The 22,606-nt window shown below is 43.5% G+C and overlaps 1 protein-coding gene across 4 annotated transcripts in view; it reads right to left on the reverse strand.

The window, feature by feature from the left end:
• The window catches only part of LOC109925808 (CLK4-associating serine/arginine rich protein), a 62,234-nt gene that overhangs the window by 27,590 nt on the left and 12,038 nt on the right, over positions 1–22,606 (reverse strand). For all 4 annotated transcript variants that reach the window (XR_007265776.1, XM_048618177.1, XM_048618178.1 and 1 more), the window contains exons 5-14: positions 20,280–20,381; positions 18,132–18,211; positions 17,229–17,313; positions 15,451–15,593; positions 13,325–13,421; positions 12,358–12,436; positions 12,160–12,233; positions 10,974–11,015; positions 7,747–7,965; positions 1,577–1,822 (exon numbers count right to left, since the gene is read on the reverse strand). Coding sequence is in view for 3 of the 4 variants with exons in the window: in XM_048618177.1 (XP_048474134.1) it covers positions 1,577–1,822; positions 7,747–7,965; positions 10,974–11,015; positions 12,160–12,233; positions 12,358–12,436; positions 13,325–13,421; positions 15,451–15,593; positions 17,229–17,313; positions 18,132–18,211; positions 20,280–20,381 (1,167 nt within the window). In the remaining variant the exon portion in view is untranslated. The remainder of the gene's footprint in view (positions 1–1,576; positions 1,823–7,746; positions 7,966–10,973; positions 11,016–12,159; positions 12,234–12,357; positions 12,437–13,324; positions 13,422–15,450; positions 15,594–17,228; positions 17,314–18,131; positions 18,212–20,279; positions 20,382–22,606) is intronic.

Below are 22,606 nucleotides of genomic sequence, written 5' to 3' on the forward strand. Positions count from 1 at the left end.
TGTTCTGGATGGTGTTGAGGTTCGGGTGTTGATGGAGCTGCACTCAATCAGGCAAGTGTGGAGTGTTCTTTCATGCTCTTGACTTGTTCCTTGTAGGTGATGGGCAGGTTTTGAGGAATCAGGTAGTGAGTTACTTACCACTGAATTCCCAGCCTCAGGTGTGTCTTGTATCCACTATACTTATATGGTTAGTCAAGTTCAGCTTCTGGTCAATAGTAACCCCCAGGACATTGATAGTGGGAGATTCAGCAATGTTAATGTCACTGAATATCAAAGGGAGGTGGTTAGATCATCTGACATTGGAGACTGTCATTGCCTGGCACTTGTGTTGTTTTAAAGTGCCTTTAATGAAATTAAAAATGTTCCATGAGATTTTACTTTGTGTTAGAAAATTTAAAAAAAGGCCCTCAAAGACAATATTTGGGCAACCTTGTTAGAAAGTTATGTTTCTAAAGACCATCTTAAAAGAGAAAAATGAGGTGGCGAGACATAAAGGTTGGGGAGGATATTCTAGAGTTTCAAGGTCACATCATCTGAAGATGTAGCCTTCAATGATGGTTTGATTAAAATCAGGATTGTTGTGAAGTAAGAATTAGAGGAACACTGAGATCTTGAAGTGTTGTGGGGCTGGAGGAGGGTATACAGATAAAAGGAGGGGTGAGGCACCAGATGGATTTGAAAAGGGATGGGATTCTCAAATTGAGATATTGCTTGGCTGGGTAAGGATGTTTCTCCTGAATTCCCCGCTGAATTTACAAATGGGTGTCTCATATTAATGACTCCCGAATCTAGTATTCCCTGCAAGTGAATAAGACATTTGGTATATTTACCTTTATTGGTCTGTGCATTGAGTATAGCAGTTAGGAGGTCATGGTGTGGTTGTACAGGACATTGATGAGGCCACTTCTGGAATACTGTGTTCAGTTCTGGTCTCCTTGCTTTAGGGAAGATGTTATTAAACTTCAAAGGGGTGCAGAAAAGATTTACGAGGATGTTGCCAGGATTGTAGGGTTCGAGCTATAGGGAGAAAATGAATAGACTGGGACTATTTTCCCTGGAGCATCAGAGGATGAGGAGTGACCTTATAGTGGTTTATAAAATCATGAGGGGCATGGATAGGGTGAATAACCACAGTGTTTTTCCTAGGGTGGAGGAGTCCAAAACTAGAGGGTATAGGTTTAAGGTGAGAGGGGAAAGATTTAAAAGGGACCGGAGGGGAAACATTTTCATGCAGAGGGTGCTGTGTGTATGGAACGAGCTGCCAGAGGAAGTGGTGGAGGCTGGTACAATGACATTTAAAAAGCATCTGGACGGGTACATGAATAGGAAGGGTTTAGAGGGATATGGGCCAAATGCTGGCAAATGGGACTAGACTAATTCAGGATATGTGGTCAGCAAAGACGAATTGGACTGAAGGGTCTGTTTCTGTGCTGTATAACTTTATGACTCGAAGCTGAAACATCTTTGCTACATCTTCCCAATGAAACAGTTTAGTGTTTTTTTAAATGGCTACTCATTTTTTTGCCGAGTTCACAATGGACTGTTGCTGTGTTACCACGATGAACTGGTAGCATACCTGGATCGCCTGCCGCGGCTGCGGGAGCTGACGTATCGCATCCTGTCGGCTGAGCGAGACTGCGAGCGTGAGCAGCGGCGCCCATCCCGGGAACACCCCCTGCCATACCGCCCGTGGGACCCGGAGTAGTGCCTGTTGCGCGAACGGGAGCGCGAGTAGCGGCTTGATCGCCGATGCCTGCGGGAATGGTGGTTACGAGAACCGGACCGAGATCTGGAAGACCTGGAAGAGGAAGAGGAACGACGCCTGTGGAAGTAAACAAAGAGAGAAAGCAGAGAGGGGGGAGAAAATGAAAATCAACAGAATACACTACATTTCAGAATACACTGCATCTCGCAAGCACCGAGACCAAACATGCTGCAACTTTCTTATACTCAAACCTCTCGTGACCTTTGAATCACAAATGTAAAAACTAGCACGCTGGAGGTGAAATTCAAGAACACCCTGCCCTGGGCTTGAAATTTCACTAACATAAAAAAAGAAAATACAATGCAAGTTGGAAAATTATAATAAACACAGATGATGTTGGAAGTACTCAGGTCTGGCAGATCCCTGAAGTGAGTGTGGGGGGGGGGGGGGGGGGGGGGATTTAAAAAAAAGACTTCACGTTTCAGGTTGATGACTACCACAACCAAGAAACGTTAGAAACTGAGCAACATAAGCAAGACATGAGTGGGAAAAATGGCAAAAGGGAATGCTTGTGATAGGGTGGAAGACAGACATCACATCTCTAACTGTTCCCAGTTCCAACGACAGGTCACTGACCTGAAGCACTAACTCTTTGGCTTCCATGCCTCCACAGACGCTGCCTCACCTGAGTATTTCCAGCATTTTCTGTCTTGATCTCTCAATTTAAGGGTCAGCTTGGTCTAAGTAGTTCCACTGAGCTGAGGAATTTTTGTCTGGGAACTCACCACATTCTAGGCTGACACTCCACTGCAGTGTCAGTGGAGTGTTGTATTGAATGGGGTGGGGGGTGGGGGAAGAGAAGGGAGTTGTAAGAAAATTGTGTTGTGATGGGGCAGAAGGATGTCAAAGAAATCCACCACCGCCAGAGGAGGATTATCAGGTTACATAACTCGATCGTTCGGTGGGATCTCTCTGTGCGCAAAATAATCCTCGTTTGCCTGCACAATAATCACAGCGCCTCAAATTAACTGCCCAGAAAAGTTGAGGTGCTTTGCTTGATGAGGAGCTTAACAAGGACAAGTCTTACCACGTGAAAACAGCCACAGCCTCCCATTAATCCCTAGCCACAAAACCTTCCTTTAACACAGAAGCATTGCTGCCACCAAAATTGCTTGGGTATGTCTTGCCATCATGCCCGCTTGCATTTATATAGTGACATTAACATAGAAGAACACTAGTGTTGCTTAATGCCTGTCAACATGCAGCATAAGCATCCGCTCGCTACTTAGGAGAAATTGTGGTCCAACTCAGAGTCATAGAATCATAGAGAATGTACAGCACGGAAACAGACCCTTCAGTACAACTCATCCACCCTGACCAGATATCCTAAATTAATCTACTGCCATTTGCCAGCATTTGGCCCATATCCCTCGTCCTATTCATATACTCAACCAGATGCCTTTTAAATGTTTTAATTGTACCAGCCTCCACCACGTCCTCTGGCAGCTCATTCCATACACACACCACCCTTTGTATGAAAAAGTTGCCCCTCGGTTCTCTTTTAAATCTTTACCCTCTCACCTTAAACCTATGCCCTCTAGTTTTGGACAACCCCCTACTGCAGAAAAGACCTTGTCTATTCACCCTATCCATGCCCCTGCTGATTTTATAAACCTCTACAAAGGTCACCCCTCAGCCTCCAACACTCCAGGGAAAATAGCCCCAGCCTATGCAGCCTCTTCCTATAGCTCAAACCCTCCAACCCTGGCAATATCCTCGTAAATCTTTTCTGAACCCTTTCAAGCTTCACAACTTCCGTATAGCAGGGAGACCAGAATTACAAACTTCTGACGATATTCTCCTGATCAATAACATATATCCCAGAGGTAATAACATGACTTAACACTTTGACAAAATACTGTATCCAGCCAGGGGTTATCACGATCCATGTCCTTAATTTTTAACAATCAAACCTTTTGTGCCTCCATATCAAAAACTCAGTCTGTCTTCTTGTATTTCATCTCTTTTTGCTCTCTTGCCCATTGCTCTTTACCCAAGCACTTAATTAAATGATTTAAGCAGTTAGCCCTCATCAAAACTATCACTGCTGCATCCCAACCCCTGAAAATTCCCAATTGAACCAGTCCAAAAACATGCAGATTAGGTGGATTGGCCATATTAAATTGCCCATAGCGTCTACGAATGTATAGGTTAGGTGGAATACCCGTGGGAAATGCAGGGTTACACGAATAGTGTAGGGGTCGGGTCTGGGTGGGAAGCTCTTCGGAGAGTCGGTGCAGACTCGATGGGCTGAATGGCCTCCATTCATACTGTAGGGATTCTATGATTCTTTCATTACTTGCTCCCTATCCAACCTTCACTCCCTCAGGATGCATGGGAAACCACCTTCACCAAAATATCCCAACTGATTCAGCAGCAAGTGAGCAGCTTGGCAGGTTATTCCTTGCCTGTCTCCACAACATCATCTGACCCTTTTCTTTGTAGTTCACTTCATGCAGGTGATACAGCACCAGCCGCAGTAAACCTACGCATGGTTCGTATCCTTCTGTTCCCTGTCTGTTCATGTGCCGTTTAAATGCCTCTTAAACTTTACTGGCATATCTGCTTCTATCACCTCTCATGGCAGTACGTTCCAGGCACCTACCACACTGTGTAAAAAAACTTTCCTCACACATCTCCTTTGAACTTTTCCCCTCTCACCCTATACCTGTCTCCACTGGTATTTGACATTTCCACCCCGGGAAAATGACTCAGACTATCCACTCCGCTCGTTGTTTTATAGACTTCTAAACAAGTCGCTCCTCAGCCCCCATTGCTCCAAGTTTACCCAACCTCCCCTCTTGGCTAATATACTCCAAATCCAGGCGACGTCCTGATGAACCTCTCTTGCACCTCTCCGAAGCCCTACATCCTTCCCATTTTGTGTGGGGACCAGAACTGCACACAGTACTCCAAATGCGGACTAACTAAAGTCTTATACAGCTGCGACACTACTTGGCAACTTTTATACTTAATACCCCGACCAATGAAGGTAAGCATGCTGAATGTCTTCTTTACCACTTATTCACCCAAGTTACCACTTTCAGGAAGCTACGGACTTGGATCCCAAGATCCCTCTGTATATCAATGCTTCTAAGGGTCCTACCATTAACTGTATACTTACCTCTTGCATTTGACCTCCCAAAATGAATCACTTCACACTAGTTCAGATTAGGTTCCATCTACCATTTCTCCATCCAACATTCCAACTGATCTGTATCCTGTTTATCCACTGATAACCATCCTCACCATCCACAACTCCAACAATTTTTTAGTCGCCTACAAACTGCGTAATCAGACCACTTACATTTTCATCTGGGTTATTTAAAACCATTACGAACAGAGGTCCCAGCACTGATCCTTGCAGAACCACAATGGTCACAGACCTCCGTCAGAAAATATGTTAGGAGACCAAGCCAATTTTGTATCCAATTTGCCAACTCAGCATGGATCCATGCAACTTAAATCATCTAGAGCAGCCTACCATGAGGGACCTTGTCAAATGTTTTGGTAAAGTCTTTGTAGACTACATCCACTGCCTGCCTTCACCAATCATCATCACTTTTTCAAAAAATTCAATCAAGTCTGAGAGACAAGACCTCCCCTGCATAAAGCCATACTGACTTATCTCTATTAAGTTCATTTTTTTTTTATTGGAGAGTAAATTCTGTACCTAAATATCTTTCCATATCACTGATGCAAGGCTCACTGGCCTAAAATTTCCTGGAATTTCCCTTTTGCCCTTCTTAAACAAAGAAACAACATTGGTTATTCTCCCATCTTCTGGAACCTCAGCAATTGCTAAAGATGAAACAAAGATCTCTGTCAAGGTCCCAGCACTCTCGTCCTTTGCATTCTTCAGTATCCTGAGATAGATATCATCAGGCTCCACAGACTTATCTACCTTAATGTTTCTCAAGATATCCAACACCACCACCTTTTTAATATCGACATGCCCTTGAATATCACTATACCCTTCCCTAATCTTACCATCAACCATAACCATTTCCTCAGTGAATGCTGATGTGAAGCTCTCATTAAAGACCTCACCCACTTACTCTGGCTTCACATAAATTCCCTCTGTCCTTCAGTAGACCTATCCTTTCCCCCATTACCCTCTTGCTCCTAATATGTGTATAAAATGCCTTGGGATTTTTCTTAATTCTACTTGCCAAGGACATTTTGCAACGTCTTCCACACCTCCAATTTTTTTAAAGCTCTTTTCTGTTTCCTTTATATTCCTTAAGGGTCTTATTTGCTTTCAGTTTTCTTAACCTTACACATGCTTCCTTTTCAACCAAACTTTCAATATCCTTTTGTCATCCAAGGTTCCTAAATCTTGCCATCCTTATGTTTTATCCTTACAGGAACAGTCCTGAACTCTGATCAACTGGCCTTTAAAAAATTCTTACACATCAGATCTACCCTCAAACATCTGCCCTCAAAATAAATTCTCCAGTTCCTGCCTAATACTGTTGTAATTAGCCTTCCCCCAATTTAGCACTTTCACCACAGTCTTATCTTTATCCATGACTATCTTAAAACTTATGATCACTGCTCCCAAAATGCTCTTCTAACTAACTTTAATCACCTGGCCAGGCTTATTCTGCAATACCAGGTCTAGTACAGCCCCTTCCCTAGTCCAACTATGTATTGTTTCAAAAAACTCTCCTGGGTGCACCCAACAAATTCTGTCCCATCTAAGCCCCTGGGCACCAAGGGAGTCCCAGTCAATGTTGGGTAAGTTAAAAATCACCCACTACACCAACACAGTTGTTTTTATATTTTTCCCTGATCTGCATACATATCTGTTCCTCTATCTCCCACTGGCTATTGGGAGGACCACAGTGAAAAGCTACTGGGAGGCCCAAGGGATATAGGCAAGGAAATCTATTGTTTTTATGCAGTCTGACCTAAATGTGACTACGGATTCTCAGATGCTCTCAAACTCCTGCTGCACCCCCACCCCAGTCAGGTCAGGTCATGAGAGCAAACTAATTCCCCAAGCTCCCCACCAACAGCAGAAGTCTGCAGCCCCTGCCCACTTAACAACTCTTGCATCCCCTCAAATGTTCACTTTAGGGTCAGAAAAGTTTGGGAAGCACTGCTTCAGGGTCAAGAAGGTATAATTAAGGCTCTAAAATCTTTTTTTCCTTACTTAGAGAGCAGTGCTATTCTGCCCATGCCAATTTATCTCCATGCAGAGGTATGCTACAACATGGTGGGTGAAAATGATCTGCTCATTATGTCCTTTATTCCTTTCTAGAGTATAACAATGATTGGAAGCTGTCACTGTACTGAATAATTTGTCCAGTTACCTGCATTAGCTTATAACTCCCATGGTGGGACTCTTGCAATGCAGTGGTAGCGTCCTTGCCTCTGAACCAGGAGGACGGACTCAAGTCCCACCTGTTCCAGAGGTGTGTCATAACATCTCTGAACAAGTTGATTAGAAAATATCTAGGATTGATCGATTGAAAGAGACAGTCATTCCAAACCTTCTGACCCACGCTCGTATTTACCACAGTAAACAGGGCTAGTGAGAATGGTTGCGTGGGACAGAGAGAGGGGCAGCACTCAGACTCTGTCAGGGTTTAAAGCGGCCCAAACCTGCAACTTAGGTATCCTGCTGTTTCAAGCCAAAGCCATGTATATCACAGTCAGAATGTCCCCCAGACATAGAGTGTCACACTCATTTGCGATGTTGGACTCCCCAACTACTCTGGCTTCCAGGGGCTTTTAAAATCCAGGTTAGTGTCAGTTCCCTGCTTTCTGATTGATCTCCGCTTCTGTATGACCTCTCTCCAACAACGGCAATGTGCTCTCTACTGCGCAAGACCCTGGCTGCTCTCAGAATTAAACTAAATACCAGATGGTTAAAATGTGAAAACTCCCCTCTTTTGGACGCTCCAACCTTTCACCCTAGAAGCACAAGCAGCGTCTTTGGGAACGGTAAAGGAATGATTTTGAAAATTACCGACCGGGAAGAGCTGGTATGACCTGTGCCAGAGCTTTGCAGCGAGTTGGAAGTCCGGTGCCTGCTCAATGGGGTCTTGGCTGTGGCCACTCCTGCCTGTGCAGCTGATGCGCCCTCATCCTCACTGCCCCCAAAACTTGTGATGTAAGTGATCTTCTCCTCGTGGGCTGGGGAGTTCGAGCGTGACCGTGATCTCGTCCCTGAGCTGGATTCAGACTGTGACCTGAAAGATCCACAAACAATACTGCATGTTACAATGAGACTAGGGCAGCAAAGTGCCCAAAGAACCACCCATCAAACAAACACAGTAAAGGTTAATAAGGCAGAGTATAGCTTCTTTCCTGAGCCATCAATAAAGCCCAGTTTACTAAATAAGGTTCCCGCTGGACTGTCCAAATTCTAACATTAGCATGCCTGACCAGACACTGTCCTAGAGTTTTCTCCAGATTTAGGGGAAGTTTTATGCTGTGCAAACTGACTTATCAGACTGAAAAGACTAATTGCAGCAAGCTTGTAAAAAAAAAATCAAACAGACATTGGTGTAGTGTAGCATCATGAGACTAATAACTCAAAGGCTCAAACACTCTGGGGAAGTGGGTTCAAACTCTCTGTGGACCTGAAGTTCAATTACTTAACAATAAAGAAAGGAATTATCCATGACATTACCTGTGACTACGTACGATTCCAGACACATGGCAATGTGGATGAATCTAAACTACCCTCTGAAACGGTCAAGCAAGCCACTCAGTTCAAAGGCAGTTCAGGATCGTCAATAAATGCAGGCCTTATCAGTGCGCCCACATCCCACCAAAATATAAAGAAGGTTGCCCTTGCACAAGTACAATTCGGCATAAAGTCAGCTGAAACCAGCAAGACAGTAACAGCATTTGCATGCAGACAGCTGTATTACTGTTTAATGTCATATTTGCAACATGCGCAATATTTTTTCACTAACAGATGACAAGATAATCTTGCTGTGCGCATTCCTGTACAAACTGCATCATTTGAGTCATTAAGACTGTACAACAAACTTGGAAGGTTGTGGAAGCTGAAAACTTCCAACAAAGTGATTTCACTGGAAGTCTTAACTCATTCAATATGATAACCCGCTATTGCCGGTTCCTTGGGTTCAAAAAGGTGTGGCCAACTTGGAGAGATGGGAGACAGCTGTTCAGTACATCACATTCTATTTGATAGGGCGAAAAAAAACTCAGGAGACATTTCTTCCCCTAACAGAAAGGGCAGTGGGAATCTAGAACACTCTTCCTCAAAAGGTGGGCATGTCAATTCAGATTTCTGAGATTGATACATATTTGTTCAAAAATGAAGCAAAGGATGGCATACGGATCTAAGAGATTAATGGAACAGGCTTTCAGGTCCGGATGGTTTTCTCCTGTTCTTACCCCCTCAGATTGGGGCACATCAATTTCATTAGTTAGTAGTGCTGCTTGTGTGTTGCAGTTCACTCAGGGAGTCTGAGCTGCTGCGACAACATGCACTTTTTAACATCTGTAGTCTGGAATTATGGCTAGTGGCGGTTTCTCAAAGTGAGAGTCGTGACCCTTAGTGAAATTGTGAACTGAAATTTGAGGGTTGCGAGCTATTGGGCAACAATGGCTGCCATGGAACTCTGATGGACCTGCAAGATCACCTTAAATCCTTGCGGGTTAATGTTAGCATTAATCTCAAGAGGGCTAGGACACAACAGCAGATGTACTGCTGAGGTGGTATAGGGTTCTGGTCAGCATTTGGAATATTATGATAAGTTTTTGGCCCTGTACCTAAGAAGGATGTTCTAGCGTTAGAAGGGATCCAGGGGAGGTTTTACAAGAATGATCCTGGGGATAAAGGGCTTGTCATATGAGTAGGGGTTGAGAATTCTGGGTCTGTATTCGATCAAGCTCAGAAGAATGAGGGAGGATCTGATTGAAACTTGCAGGATACTGGCCTGGATAGACTGGACGTGGAGAAGATGTTTCCACTAGTAGGAGAGACTAGGACCAGAGGGCACAGCCTCAGTGTGAAATGATGACACTTTAGAACTGAGATGAGGAGGAATTTCTTCAGCCAGAGGGTGGTGAATCTGTGGAATTCATTACCACAGAAGGCTGTGGAGGTCAATTCACTGACTATCTTTAAGATCATGATAAATAGGCTCTTGAATGGTAAGGGGCTCAAAGGTCAGTCTCTTGGCTCAGACTCCAGGAGACAGGAGCATGGGGTTGACAAACATATCAGCCATAATTGAACAGTGAAGCAGACTTGATGGGCCGAATGGCCTAAACCTGTTCCTATGTCTTACGGTTTTATGGGTTTTTTTATTCGTGGTTTAAATAGCCAATGTTTCAAAGCTGCTTATTGTCAAAAAGTCCCACTGAAAAAGCAGCTACTTTTGAATTAAAAATCTGGCAATTTAAACAACCCACTGCTCTCCCAGCACTTTCTTACACCCTCCCCGCTCTGCCTCTCTATTGCACAGCTCTCTCGACTCTCCCTCTAAACCTTTCCTAATCATGTATCTGAACAATGTCTTTTTAAATGTTGTAATTGTGTATCCCTCTAAACCCTCTCTATTCAAGTACCTACCCAGATACCTTTTAAATGGTGTAATTGTACCAGCATCCACCACTTCCTTTGGCAGCTCATTCCATACACGCACCACCCTCGGTGTGAAGACGTTGCCTCTCAGGTTCCTTTTAAATCTTTCCCCTCTCGCCATAAACCTGTGCCCTCTAGTTTTGAACTTCCCTACTCTGCGGAAAAGACCTTAGCTATTCACCCCATACATGCCCCTCATGATTTTATAAACCTCTATAAGGTCACCCCTCAGCATCAAGGACCCAGGTTTGATCCCACCCTCAGGCGGCTGTCTGTGTGGAGTTTGCACATTCTCCCTGTGTCTATGTGGGTTTCCTCTGGGTGCTCTGGTTTCCTCCCACAGTCCAAAGATGTGCAGGCTAGGGTAGACTGGCCGTGCTAAATTGCCCCGTAGTGTTCAGGGATGTTTATAGGGGGATGGGTCTGGGTGGGATGTTCTGAGGGTTGGTGTGGACTTGTTGGACTGAACAGCCTGTTTCCACACTGTGGGGATTCTGCGATTCTACACTGCCTCTTTCCCAAACACCACTCTGCAAAGTATTTACAAGTCAATTATGTTGTTCCCTCAGGAGTGGATTGATCTATTAGTTGGAATTCTCTTCTCCGTACTTCAGACGAAGGTTATACATTTACCTTTTATATGGATCATATGTTGGGCTGTCCCTCCTTGCATAACTGAAAAGGAAAGTAAACAACATCAAACACTGATTCTTACTTGCATCTGCTCACCCTGCCTCATCCCTTAGGTGATGCTTGCTGCTTGTAGGATGAGTCAAACATGTTTGCCTGACGTAGCAGCAACACATTTCATGGAATGGCGAGACAGTTTCAATCCTTTACACCTCCAGTGCCTTAATCACTCCCCTCCACCGTGGACCAATGGCCGCTACCCTTCGACCGCACAGCGTCCTTAAGCACTTGCTGCTCAGTCAATAAACCTCGTGCCTTTGAATGCAAGGTTGTGGGTTCATGTCCCACACACCACAGGCTTGAGCACGACACCCAGGCCAACACTCCCAGTACTGAGGGAACGTGGAACAGCTGGGAGGTGACATCTTTCAGTGGAGATGTCAAACCCAATGTTTCATCTGCCTCTCGGGTGGATGCAGAAGATTGTCGTAATTTCTTTAGAAGAACAACAGTTTTCTCCGGAGCCCTGGACAATCATTATCTCTCACTTATTTCTCAGATTGTTACCAGACTGCTGGCTGTGGTATCTCGCAGTGTAGAAAGATTGAATGCCTTTTTTTTAAAAAACATTAGTATCATACTTCGAAAAGTACTTCATTAGCCGCAAAGTGCTTTGGGACAGCTGGAGCTGTGAAAGATGAATGCATCTAGTGCAGAGCTCAGTCCACACAGCAGCACAGCTTCCAGTTTGAATCTTGGGATGTGCTGATCTTAGCTGAGATGGCATTTGGGGACTAAAACTATCCTCATTCTCCCTTGATGGAGCACAGACATGCCAATGTTAGGCAAGTACAGTTGTCTTTAGCTGTGATGCTCTCTGCAGTTGAATAGCCTGGACCCCATTAACTCAGCACATATATGAAGGACGAACACTTGGCTGAGGTATCAGAAATTGACTAAGCTAAGTGGAACCGAGCCCTAACCATCAGTATGCTTTGGATAGAAGGGAAGAGGCAAATCTAAAGGACATTTTGAAAACCACAGCATGAATTTTCACCCATGACAGTGTGACACTGACAGAGAGGCCATGTTGAGGTAAAATGGTACATACTCTTTTTCTAAAAAAAGGGTGGAATTGAAGAGAGGAGGCTTTTCAATGAATGGAGACACTGGGGAGAATGGGCTGTACCTGGGTGGGCTGATTTTCCTCCCCTTCAAACGCTTTTCTCTGAATTCTCTTCTTTGCCGTCGCGACCTTCGTCCCTATAAACAGAAAACGTAGCAAAATAATTGCACTGCTCACCTGCACCAAACCCTGGCACCATCAGTAATACTCAACAGACATGCTCCCACCAGCTGGCATGTGTAGAATAATGAAAATCCTTACCGAGTACATCGCCTTCTCCTCCTCCAGGGCCTTGGCATGTTTAATTGCCTCCACCTCCTCTTTGTCCTTACGCAGCATCCTTCAAACAGAAACGAGGATCTTACTGTAAAAATCTGACAACAGGTTGGTGCACTGCACCTTCCATTACACTGTCCCAGGTGGTGAAGAAGCAGATGTGGTGCCCCCACCCAGAAAAAAACAAACTCCACTGTCTGACTTTGCAGGAGATAAGAAATGGAGGACCTCCTCTTGTCCGATAAACTCTTCTCCCAAACAATCGTCCTTCAGTTAACATCCCCAAACGGAGTCTACAGCAGTTCTTTAACCCAAGCCCAAAGTATAAACCCTCTGCCCGTAGAAGGCCCATTAGTTTAGCACACACTAGCCTGAGCCAGGAATTTTTCTGCTGAATAAGGGGTCTTCCATTTAAGACAGTGATGAGGAAGGATTTCTTCTCCCAGGGGATTGTTAGTATTTGGAATTCCACTGCCACCAGCAGTGGAGGATGAGACACTGAATATACTCAAGGCTGAATCAGACAGGTTTTTAAACAATGGAATCAAGGGTTACGGACAATAGACGGGAAAAGTGAATTTGAGGCTACAATAGACCAGTCATTTGGTGGTCAGTTAGCTGGATGGCTGGTTTGTGATGTAGGTGCCAACAGCACTGGTTCAATTCCCTGCAGCGGCTGAGATCACTGTGACGTCTTCTCAAGCTTGCCCCTCAGCCGAGGCATGGTAAGCCTCAAGTTCAAATAACGGTAAGTCATCTCTTTCTAATAAGAGGGCAGCCAATGGTCCTCGGGGACTGTGGCAATTTATTTACACTTTTCACTCCAGCCCTATGATCTTATCAAGTGGTAATTTAGCTTGAGGGGCCAAATGGCCTTCTCTTTCTTACGTTCTCATGATTGACAGGAGATGGGATACTTGCTGGTCGAATAACAGATAAGTTGCAACCTCACCTGACAAAGTCACCCTCAGACATTCCGTAAGTGGTAGCGAGTTTGTTCAGCTCCAAAGTTTGTTCAGAGTTTAATTCATCAACATCCACTTCAACATCTTAAAGGTACGAAATAAATATTCAGAAAACTTTACAGAAGAATGATCGAGACTAGCAGCAAAAAATATACGCTAAACCATGTACTGCCTTCAAAGATAAAGAAGGAAAAAAGTGACAGATACACAGCAAGATCTCTGTATGAGCTAGAATACAGTCACCTCCAAGATGTACGCATAGTCTATTGCTCCGCAGTTTCTTGTGATGGATTTGCAAGATTATTTTGTTTAACAGATTCTTTCAAGAAGCAAAAATAATCTTCTACTAAAATATGCTCATGGATGTAGAATCATTGGCAAGGCCAGCATTTGTTACCCATCCCCAAATACCGTTGGGAGCAGTTAAGAGTTCTCTCCCCTCTGTCATTGAGAGCATATTTAAAAGAGAATAATTACATCTGAGAACTCCAGTTCGTTTCTCATCCCCTACTCATTTCTTGCTTTATTCCTTCATAGGACGGGAGTGTCGATGGCAAAACCGGCATTTGTCAGCCTTCTCTAAATTACCTTGGACCAAGTGGCTTTCTAGGACATTTCAGAGGGCAGTGAAGAGTCAGCAATATCACGATGCACCTGGAGGCCAAAGCGGATAAGGACAGCAGATTTCCTTCCAGTTGATGGCTGTTTCCTGGTCACCATTATTTGTTGAGACTTTTCATAGTTTTGGAAAATTAATTAATTGAACTTAAATTCCACCAACGCACTCATGTTCCCAAAGCTTTAGTCGAGATCTCTGGATTACTAGTCCAGTGACATTACCACTACATCACCATCTCCACCTCTTCTCATTCTTTGCCTTGCTTAACACGCTGCTATTCTGAAATCACCAGTTGGTTTTGACTTTATTATTTCACTAGTTAGGTAGTTAGAAATGTTTATCATGGAGTGGAGAATTTATTTCCACTGTGCAAATTACATTAAACATGTCAGCTTGGTTCAGTTAACCAGAACCATGAAGTGACAGGTTTGATTTTGACTCCCAAGACAGGAGCATGTATCACGACACTATCAGATGTGCAGACGAAAAGTCAAACCTGACATTAAAAGGTCCCATGGCAACACTTAAGGAGTTCTCCCTCCAACACAATGAAAACAGAATTGTTTTGTTTGTTCACCTCAGGTATCAATGGACTGCTATGCATTTCAAAACATCTCAAAATTGACGAACTTTTGAAGTTCTGTTACATGAGTCAGTCTTACCTTAAAATAATACCCTTACTTCAACTCAGCTGTATCATAATAGCAATTTATATAAATGACTACAGCACCCACTTAACCTTGAAATGTACTGCAGGCTGACTTGCAAGTCCAAGGGTACCTAAACTAAAATTTTACTCAGGATGCAGATGCACTGTCAGAATGGAATTCCTTTGACGCACGTGCATCTAAAATATTAAGCATTCTTTTCTCGTGTCTGTCCTATTCTGTATTTTCAGTAACTTTCTAATTTATTTCAGATCACCCAGTTTCATTATCATATTTCTAAGCCCATTAAATTTTCCTCTCAAATTACTTTGCTTCTGAAAGCCAGGTGAGGTGCTGTTCAAATCTCATGAAAACCCACATGTCTCCACTAGGGTCAGAAATTTGACCTTGAAATATTAAGAGGTGATGGCCTAGTGGTATTATCGCTAGACCGTTAACCCAGAAAGCCAGGTAGGGGACCTGGGTTCGAATTCCACCATGGCAGATGGTGGAATTTGAATTCAATAATAATCTGGAAATAACAGTCTAATGATGACCATCAAACCATTGTCAATTGTCAGGAAAAACCCATCTAATGTCCTGTAGGGAAGGAAATCTGCCATCCTTTTGGTCCCAACTACTCCAGACCCACAGCAATGTGGCTGACTCTTAACTTAGGCAATTAGGGATGGGCAATAAATGCTAGTCCAGCCAGTGACGCCCACATCCATGGATGAATAAAAATTAAAAGAAACAACTAAGTAACCTTCTTGTTTACAATATTTGACATTGTCCCTTTCTGCTACGAAGGTTTCGGGGACAGTTTTCAGAAACATCACAGTCTCACCTATGTCTGGGATCTCTTCATCCGAGTCACTCTTCTCATCTGAATCTTCCTCTTCATCTTCGTCCCTCTCCTCGATCTTTTCATCTGTGGTTACTGAGCTGTCATCGTAAGTGTAGCCAATGGAAGCTTTCTTTTCTGCCAGTCTGTTATGGAGGAAGATGGAGAGATGATTAATTGGAGTGAGGAAGGAGAAAGGGTTGGATCTGGCTGTCATCAAATTGTTGCTGCAGAAAACTCATAGCACAGGAACATAGTTCGTTACACGCGGAGATCCTTTGCACACTTCTTTCTGCAAGTTGTTGTGAGGGTGTTGAACTTGCTACCACATCGAGTAGTTGAGGTAAATAGCACTGATGCATTTAAGAGTTTAAATAGATAAAGGAAACAGAAATTGAAAGGTAAGCTGATGGAGTGGGGGTGGGGGAAGAGATGATGCTCGGAAGGTGGGAGGCTCACGTGGAACATAAACACCAGTATGGAGTAGTTGGGGTCAAATGGCCTGTTTCTGGTGCTGCAAGATTTACCTAACGTTATTATACAGAATTTCTAAGAGACAGTGATAAGCCACTGAATAAATTAAAGATAATTCTTTGAAGGGACCCTCAGCATCTAAACAGCAATCAACAAACAGTTAAAGATTTACAGATTCCAGTCAACTGAGGAAAATGTTTTATACCGTTACCAAAGTGATGGCATTCAAAGCCCAAGGCAAAAGGTGACAGAAAAGGAGACTTTGCCCCCAGTCTGTTCCACCCGGAATGCCATTCTGCTGTTTGAGATAAAAGCCATAGAATTCAAAGCAAATCCCTACTGCTGTTAATCGTGTTACAGAATTCAGATGTGCTGAAAACGCAAGTTACTTCACACAAACTAGTCAGTGTTGTATTGGAATGAATTCTTAACACGCTCTTAATTTTTACAGTTCGTGCTTCTGAATTCGCAGCATTTCGCAGGCACATTTTATTTGGGTGTCTGAAAACTAGTCTGCTGTAAGGGTATTGCAGGTGAGCAGCACCTCAGAGGAAATGTGGATGTCTGGGTGGGATGCTCTATTAAGGATCATTGTGGACTCGATGGGCTGGGTGGCCTGGTCCCACACTGTAAGGATTCCACTCTCCAACCTCAGCAGACAGCCAGCAAGAATAGGAATGCTGGCAGAAGCCAGATGTGAGACAATTTGGGTTTCAGAAAAAAAAAAGTGAACAGGTTGGGGCTCTTTTCTCTACAAGAGAAATCGCAGAGGGGCTGATCTGAGAGGTGCTTAAGAGTATGAAAGGCTAGATGCAGAGAAGCTGTTTCCATTTGAAAGCAACATCAGAATTAGGGGCCATAAGGACAAGACAGTAATTAATAAATGCCAATGGGGAATTCAGGAGAAACGTCTTCACCACAAAGGGAGTGTCTGAGGCGAACAGCATTGGACACAATTAAGTGAAAGATGAATAAACATGCTGGAAAAAGGAATGAGGAGGGTGAGATGCAGACGGATGGGATTAGGCTCATGTGGGAGTGTTAAACACCACCACTGACCAGTTGGACCAAATGGACTATTCCTGAGCTATAAATACACTTTCCTTCTTTGCCTTCATCACCCATCCCTTTAAGAGGGCAACACTGCCACCAGCAGTAGCCCTGATTAACATCAATTCACTCAACACAAACCTGGTCCATTTGGGCACTAAGGTATCAGAGAGTCTGGACAACAAAAGAGAGGGATAATGCATAGCTACTTCCTGTTGCATCCTTTCACCCTCCCTCCCCCTGGATTCTGCACATACTTCTTCTTCTCATCGTCGTTGGGTTTCTGCATGCCCCCGTACAGCTCATCAATGTAGATCTGGTACAGACACTGCTCCTCAGCAACTGAAATACAGAAAGAGATCCCAGAAGATTTAATACTTTGAAAGAAGGAATCTCCCACTTCGGACAAATGAACAGCAGTATCTTTTCTGAGAGCTGTTTACCCTCGAAATTCTCTAAAGCTAGGTCATTCAGTTTACTCAAGGAAGAGGCAGCCAGATTTCTGATCACCAAGGGAGTTAAGTAGTGGGGGTCAGACAGGAAATTGGAGCTGAGACCACTGTCATATCATCCATGATCTTATTGAATGAGAGAGCATGATTAATGGGCTGAATAGCCTTCACATGCTCTTATCTTTTGATGTAATAGACGGGTTAATGCATCAATTCTGACACACTTCAAACACTGGCCAAGCTGGACAGTTGGGCAGCTGAGATACAAATAAACAATGATCTAACTGGATGGTGGAACAGGTTTGAATGGCTGATTGGCTTCTGGCCTTGCTCCTAGACTTCTATACTTTTCTTCCTTCAGGTGGCTGTTGTATATTCCCAATATTGTTAGGACTTCTTTCATCAAGTGATGGCTCAACAACTGTAATGGAGGAGCTGCAACCATCAATGGTTCCAATAAAAATTCATCTGTATTTTTGGGAAACAGAAAACAAAATTGATCTCCATGGAACTGCCTGTGGACCAACAAGGCGAACTGACAGAGTATATTATCACGAGAAATTGAAAAGGTCAGGTTTCTTTTTAAAAAAGATTAGGACAACCACCAGTTTGGCCAATTTGCCAGCTGATCTATTGCAACAGCTCCACAGACAGAAATTTGGCAAGGGTTACAGATAGGGTGATTCAAGAAACAACCTCGAAACTTACTGCCTGCAAAATCATTCTGCACCAGACCTCTGTACCGCTCGTAATTACACTTCCGTTCATCATTGTCATGTTCTGGAGAGCTGAAGAAGAAAAATTAAACTTTCATCACAAGTTTAAGTGTAAAATGTTTGAATTAGACACAGGGTCTGTTCTTCAAACAACCACAAAGTGGTCTAATTAAGAGATATTACTTGAGCTTGCAACTTTCAGGTCAACAATAAGCTGGTGTGAAGCTCTGACTGTTTAGATTAACTTAAATACCATGGAGAAGTTGAGTACAGGAAAGGGGTCAGCTGTTTCAGACAGGCATGAAGATGAATCCTTTCATCACAGGACTGTGGATTACTGGAATTCTCTGCCCAAAACATGTAATCAGGAGCAAGAGCTCCATCTCATTTCTTGTTTAGTCATAGAGTTGCAGAGTGCGGAAACAAATCCTTCAGGTCAACTTGTCCAGATATCCCAAATTAATCTAGTCCCATTTGACAGAATTTGGCCCTTAGCCCTCTAAGCCCTTCCTATTCATATCCTCACCAGTTGTGTTTTCTTTCTTCTTTCATGGGATGTGGGTGTCACTAGCAAGGCTGGCACTTGCTGCCCATCTCCAATTGCCCCTGAACAGAGTGGTTTGCTCAATCATTTCACAGGGCAGTTAAAGTCAACCACATTGCTGTGGGTCTGGAAAAAATCTACAGTCCAGAGCAGGTAAAGGACATCAGTAAACCGAATGGGATTTTATGATAGACTGACAAGTTTCATGATCACCATCACTTTTCCAGTCTTTTATTCTTTAAAGAAATGATTGATTTTAAATTTCTCCAGTTGCTGTGATTGAATTTGAAGCAGTGGTCCCACAGCATTTTCCTGGGCCTGTGGTTTACTAGTCTAGTGACATTATCACTACACCAATGTCTCTCCTACAGATAGAGGTCAACGTTAATGCTCTGTTGTCGCATTTAAGGGAAGCGAATGCCTCAGAGCCTGACACAGCTATGGGAGCAATCTAATCAGACGGTCGGCTAGATCACCAGGAAGGGTGTGTGCTCAGCAGGCCAGTGGGAAGTGTGGTGATGGCCTGGATTAAGGGCACCCTGTGTAATGGCAGGCTGTTCCTTTACAGATGTAATTCTACGCAAACTCGAGCGACACACACCAATAAGGGACCAACGTGGATTAGATTGTATTATGTGGAAAGATTGGGGTAGGCTAGGCTGGAGTTTAGAGGAATAAGAAGTGACTTGGGATCTTGTGGTACATTGGTAGTGTCCTTATCTCTGAAACTGGAAGGCCCAAGTTCCACCTGCTCCTGAGATGTGTCATACAGCGTCTGGACAAGTACTTCAGAACGCACTAAATTCTAAATTAGTCACGTCATTCTTTAAAAATAAGGGACTGCTCTAAAACAGAGGAGGATTTTTTTCTCACAGGTTGGGTGCCTTTGGAATTGTTTTCCTCACTGGGCAGTGAGGCTTAAATTTAGAACAATTTTAAGACAGAGGTAGATAGATTCTTGATAAGCAAAGGAATTTTTAAAAATTCACTCACAGGATGTATAAATCAGTGTCTGAGCCACCAGTTATTGTCTTCCTCTAATTGCTCTTGAAAAGGTAGCATTAAGTTGCCTACAACTTCTGCAGTCCATTTGGTGCAGGTACACCCACAGTGCTTAGGGAGGGAGTTTCCATGATTTTGACCCAGCGACACCGAAGAAACAATGATATATTTCCCAAGCCAGGATGGTGAGTGGCTTGGAGGGGAACCTGCATGCGGTAGTGTTCCGATGTTTCTCCTGCCTTTGTACCTCTAGATGGTTAAATTGTTGGTTTTCAAGTTTCTGTCTAAGGAAAAGTTATTGGGACCAGGCAGAACTATGGAGTTGAGACCATAATCAGATCTGCCATGATCTTACTGAATGGTGGAGCAGGTTTGCAGGATCAAGGGCCTATTCCTGTTATTACTTGTTATGTACGTATGTATTTTTGTAATCCCCATTAGTTTAGGTCATTGTGGATAGGTACTTGGGTAAAACTGTGTGGAGGTCTGCAGTTTTCAGGATCTTTTGACAATTAGAGGAAGCCAAAAGGAGAGGAATTTTACTTGAGCAGGGTCGATATGAGTTTCCCCTTCTTCCATCATGTTGATACTCACAGAGCGCTCAGGAAAGGTGGGGTGTACTCCAGGATGTAATCCAGATGAGCCCGAACATCAAACCGATCAATCATGTTGTTTGTATCACCCTGCCAGGGCATCCTTGAGAAATAAAAACACAAAACCATTAGTTTGGCTGACCAAATCAGGAGCAGACAGTGTACAGGGAATAATTCAGCACTGACAATGGGAGTGCCCACATGAATTATGTACATAAGTCTCCGAAGGGGGAAGTGAATTCACAACTTGCAATGCTACCCATAGTGCCAGGATATTAGAAATAATGTGTGCAAATTCATAACTGCTGGCCTAGCCAAAGTGGCCCGCGTTGTCTGAGTGAATTTTTAAAAAAAACTTTCTTCATATTTCGGCACCTTTTAATGTTGGAAGAGCCAAGAAGTTTAGAACAGAAACCTGGTATGTAAATGAAAATCTATAACAAAAACAGTTGGGACTTCAGTCAGCTGGATAAGCTAAAGAATTACTCTTAATCAGTTCTTCAACTGGAATCATTAATATGTAGAGAAACTGCACAACTGTTGGAAGCAGCTAGTGTGGGTGCCATGCAATTCTCTAATAATACCCTATAACTGTGACCTAAGCTGACATGTCAGCAATGAAGCCTTCTCAGCTCAGGAAGTACAGAAGCTCAACAACATGTGGCAACTTCATCCGAACCCGCAGAGTTCGATTTATTTGTCTACTCCTGTTCCCAACTCTTCTAATTGTTACTGACAGAAGACTGCCCATTAACTTTGTGTCACCTGGCATACTAAGCACGAGAAGGTAACAGCACCAAAACATATCTTGGCAACAGAGAGAACACCGCGCATTATTGGAAAGCGGAGGGCACTGGCAGCCATAGCGCAGTGGGTAGCATGCTTGCCTTACGGTCTGAAGGTCGTAGATTAAAGTCTCGCTCCAGGACCTTAGCACACGTATTAACGCTGACACTGCAGGGTGATACTGGAGGAGTACTGCACTATCAGAGATGCATACATTCCCGATGAGATGCTAAGTCCCCAGCTGTCGTTGTGAATAGATGGCACTCTTTCAAAAACAGCAGCTGGCATTCCGGCCAATCTTTATCTTGACTCACAAAGTCAGAGCTTTACAGCAGAGAAAGCTGCCCATTGTCTACACAGTGATCACCAAACATCCTTTATTCTAATGCCATTTTCTAGCACTTGGCTCATAACTTTGTATGCTATTGCATTTCAAGTGCTCATCTAAATAGTTCTTATATGTGTTGAGTATTCCCAACTCTATCACTCTTTTAGGCAGTGAGTTCTAGATACCCACAAAAAATTGCTTCCTCAAATCCCCTCCAAACCTCCCGCTCTTTAAGTAAAGACTGTGCCCTCTAGTTACTGAGAGGTTATTGTAAAGTTTCACCCTATCTATTTCATCTACACCCCTCATGCACCAATCACAGCCTCCCCTCAGCCTTCTCTGCACTAAGGAAAACAACCCCAACCTATCAAATCTCTCTCTTCATAACTGAATCGCTCTAGGCCAGGCAACATGCCAGTAAATGCTTTCCGAACCCTCTTTAGTGTAATCACGTCATAGCAACAGTAATAGGTCATTCAGTCTCTCGAGCCTGTTCTGCCATTCAATTCGATCATGGTTGTTCTGTGACCTAACTCCACATACCTGCCTTTAGCCCACATCCCTTAATACCTTTGCTGAACAAAAATATATCTATCTCAGATTTAAAATAAACTGATCTAGCATCCACTGGTATTTGTGGAGGAGAGCCTCTACCACCCTTTGTGTGTCTAAGTGCTTCCTAACATCTCTCCTAAACAGTCTGGCCCTAATTCTCAGATTATGCCCCCTAGTTATAGAGTCCCCAACCAGTGGAAATAATTTCTCTTTATCTATACTATATTTTCCTGTTAATATCATGAAGACTTCAATCAGATCCTCTAAATTCTAGGGAAAAAATAAACAGGCCTGATTTGTATAATTTCTCCTCATAACATAACCCAACCCTGAAGTCCAAGAACCATTCTTGCAAACCTGCATTATACTGCTTCCATAGCCAATATATCTTTCATAAGGTATGGTGCCCAGATCTGCTCACAGTACTGCAAGGTCTAACCAGGGTTTTTACAGCTGCAGCTTGTACTCTAGTTCACTAGATATCAAGGCCAGTATTCCATTAGCTTTCTTGGTTATTTTCTGCACCTGTTTGTGATATTTTAAAGATCTGTGCACCTGAACCGCCAAGTCTCAGGTGGGATGGACTCCACCTGAACAGGGCCGGGTCCAGTTTTCTGGCAAAAAGGGTAAATAGGGTGGTTAATAGGACTTTAAACTAG

This window comes from Rhincodon typus, chromosome 39, assembly GCF_021869965.1.
Source record: "Rhincodon typus isolate 14 chromosome 39, sRhiTyp1.1, whole genome shotgun sequence".
Lineage (NCBI taxonomy): Eukaryota > Metazoa > Chordata > Chondrichthyes > Orectolobiformes > Rhincodontidae > Rhincodon > Rhincodon typus.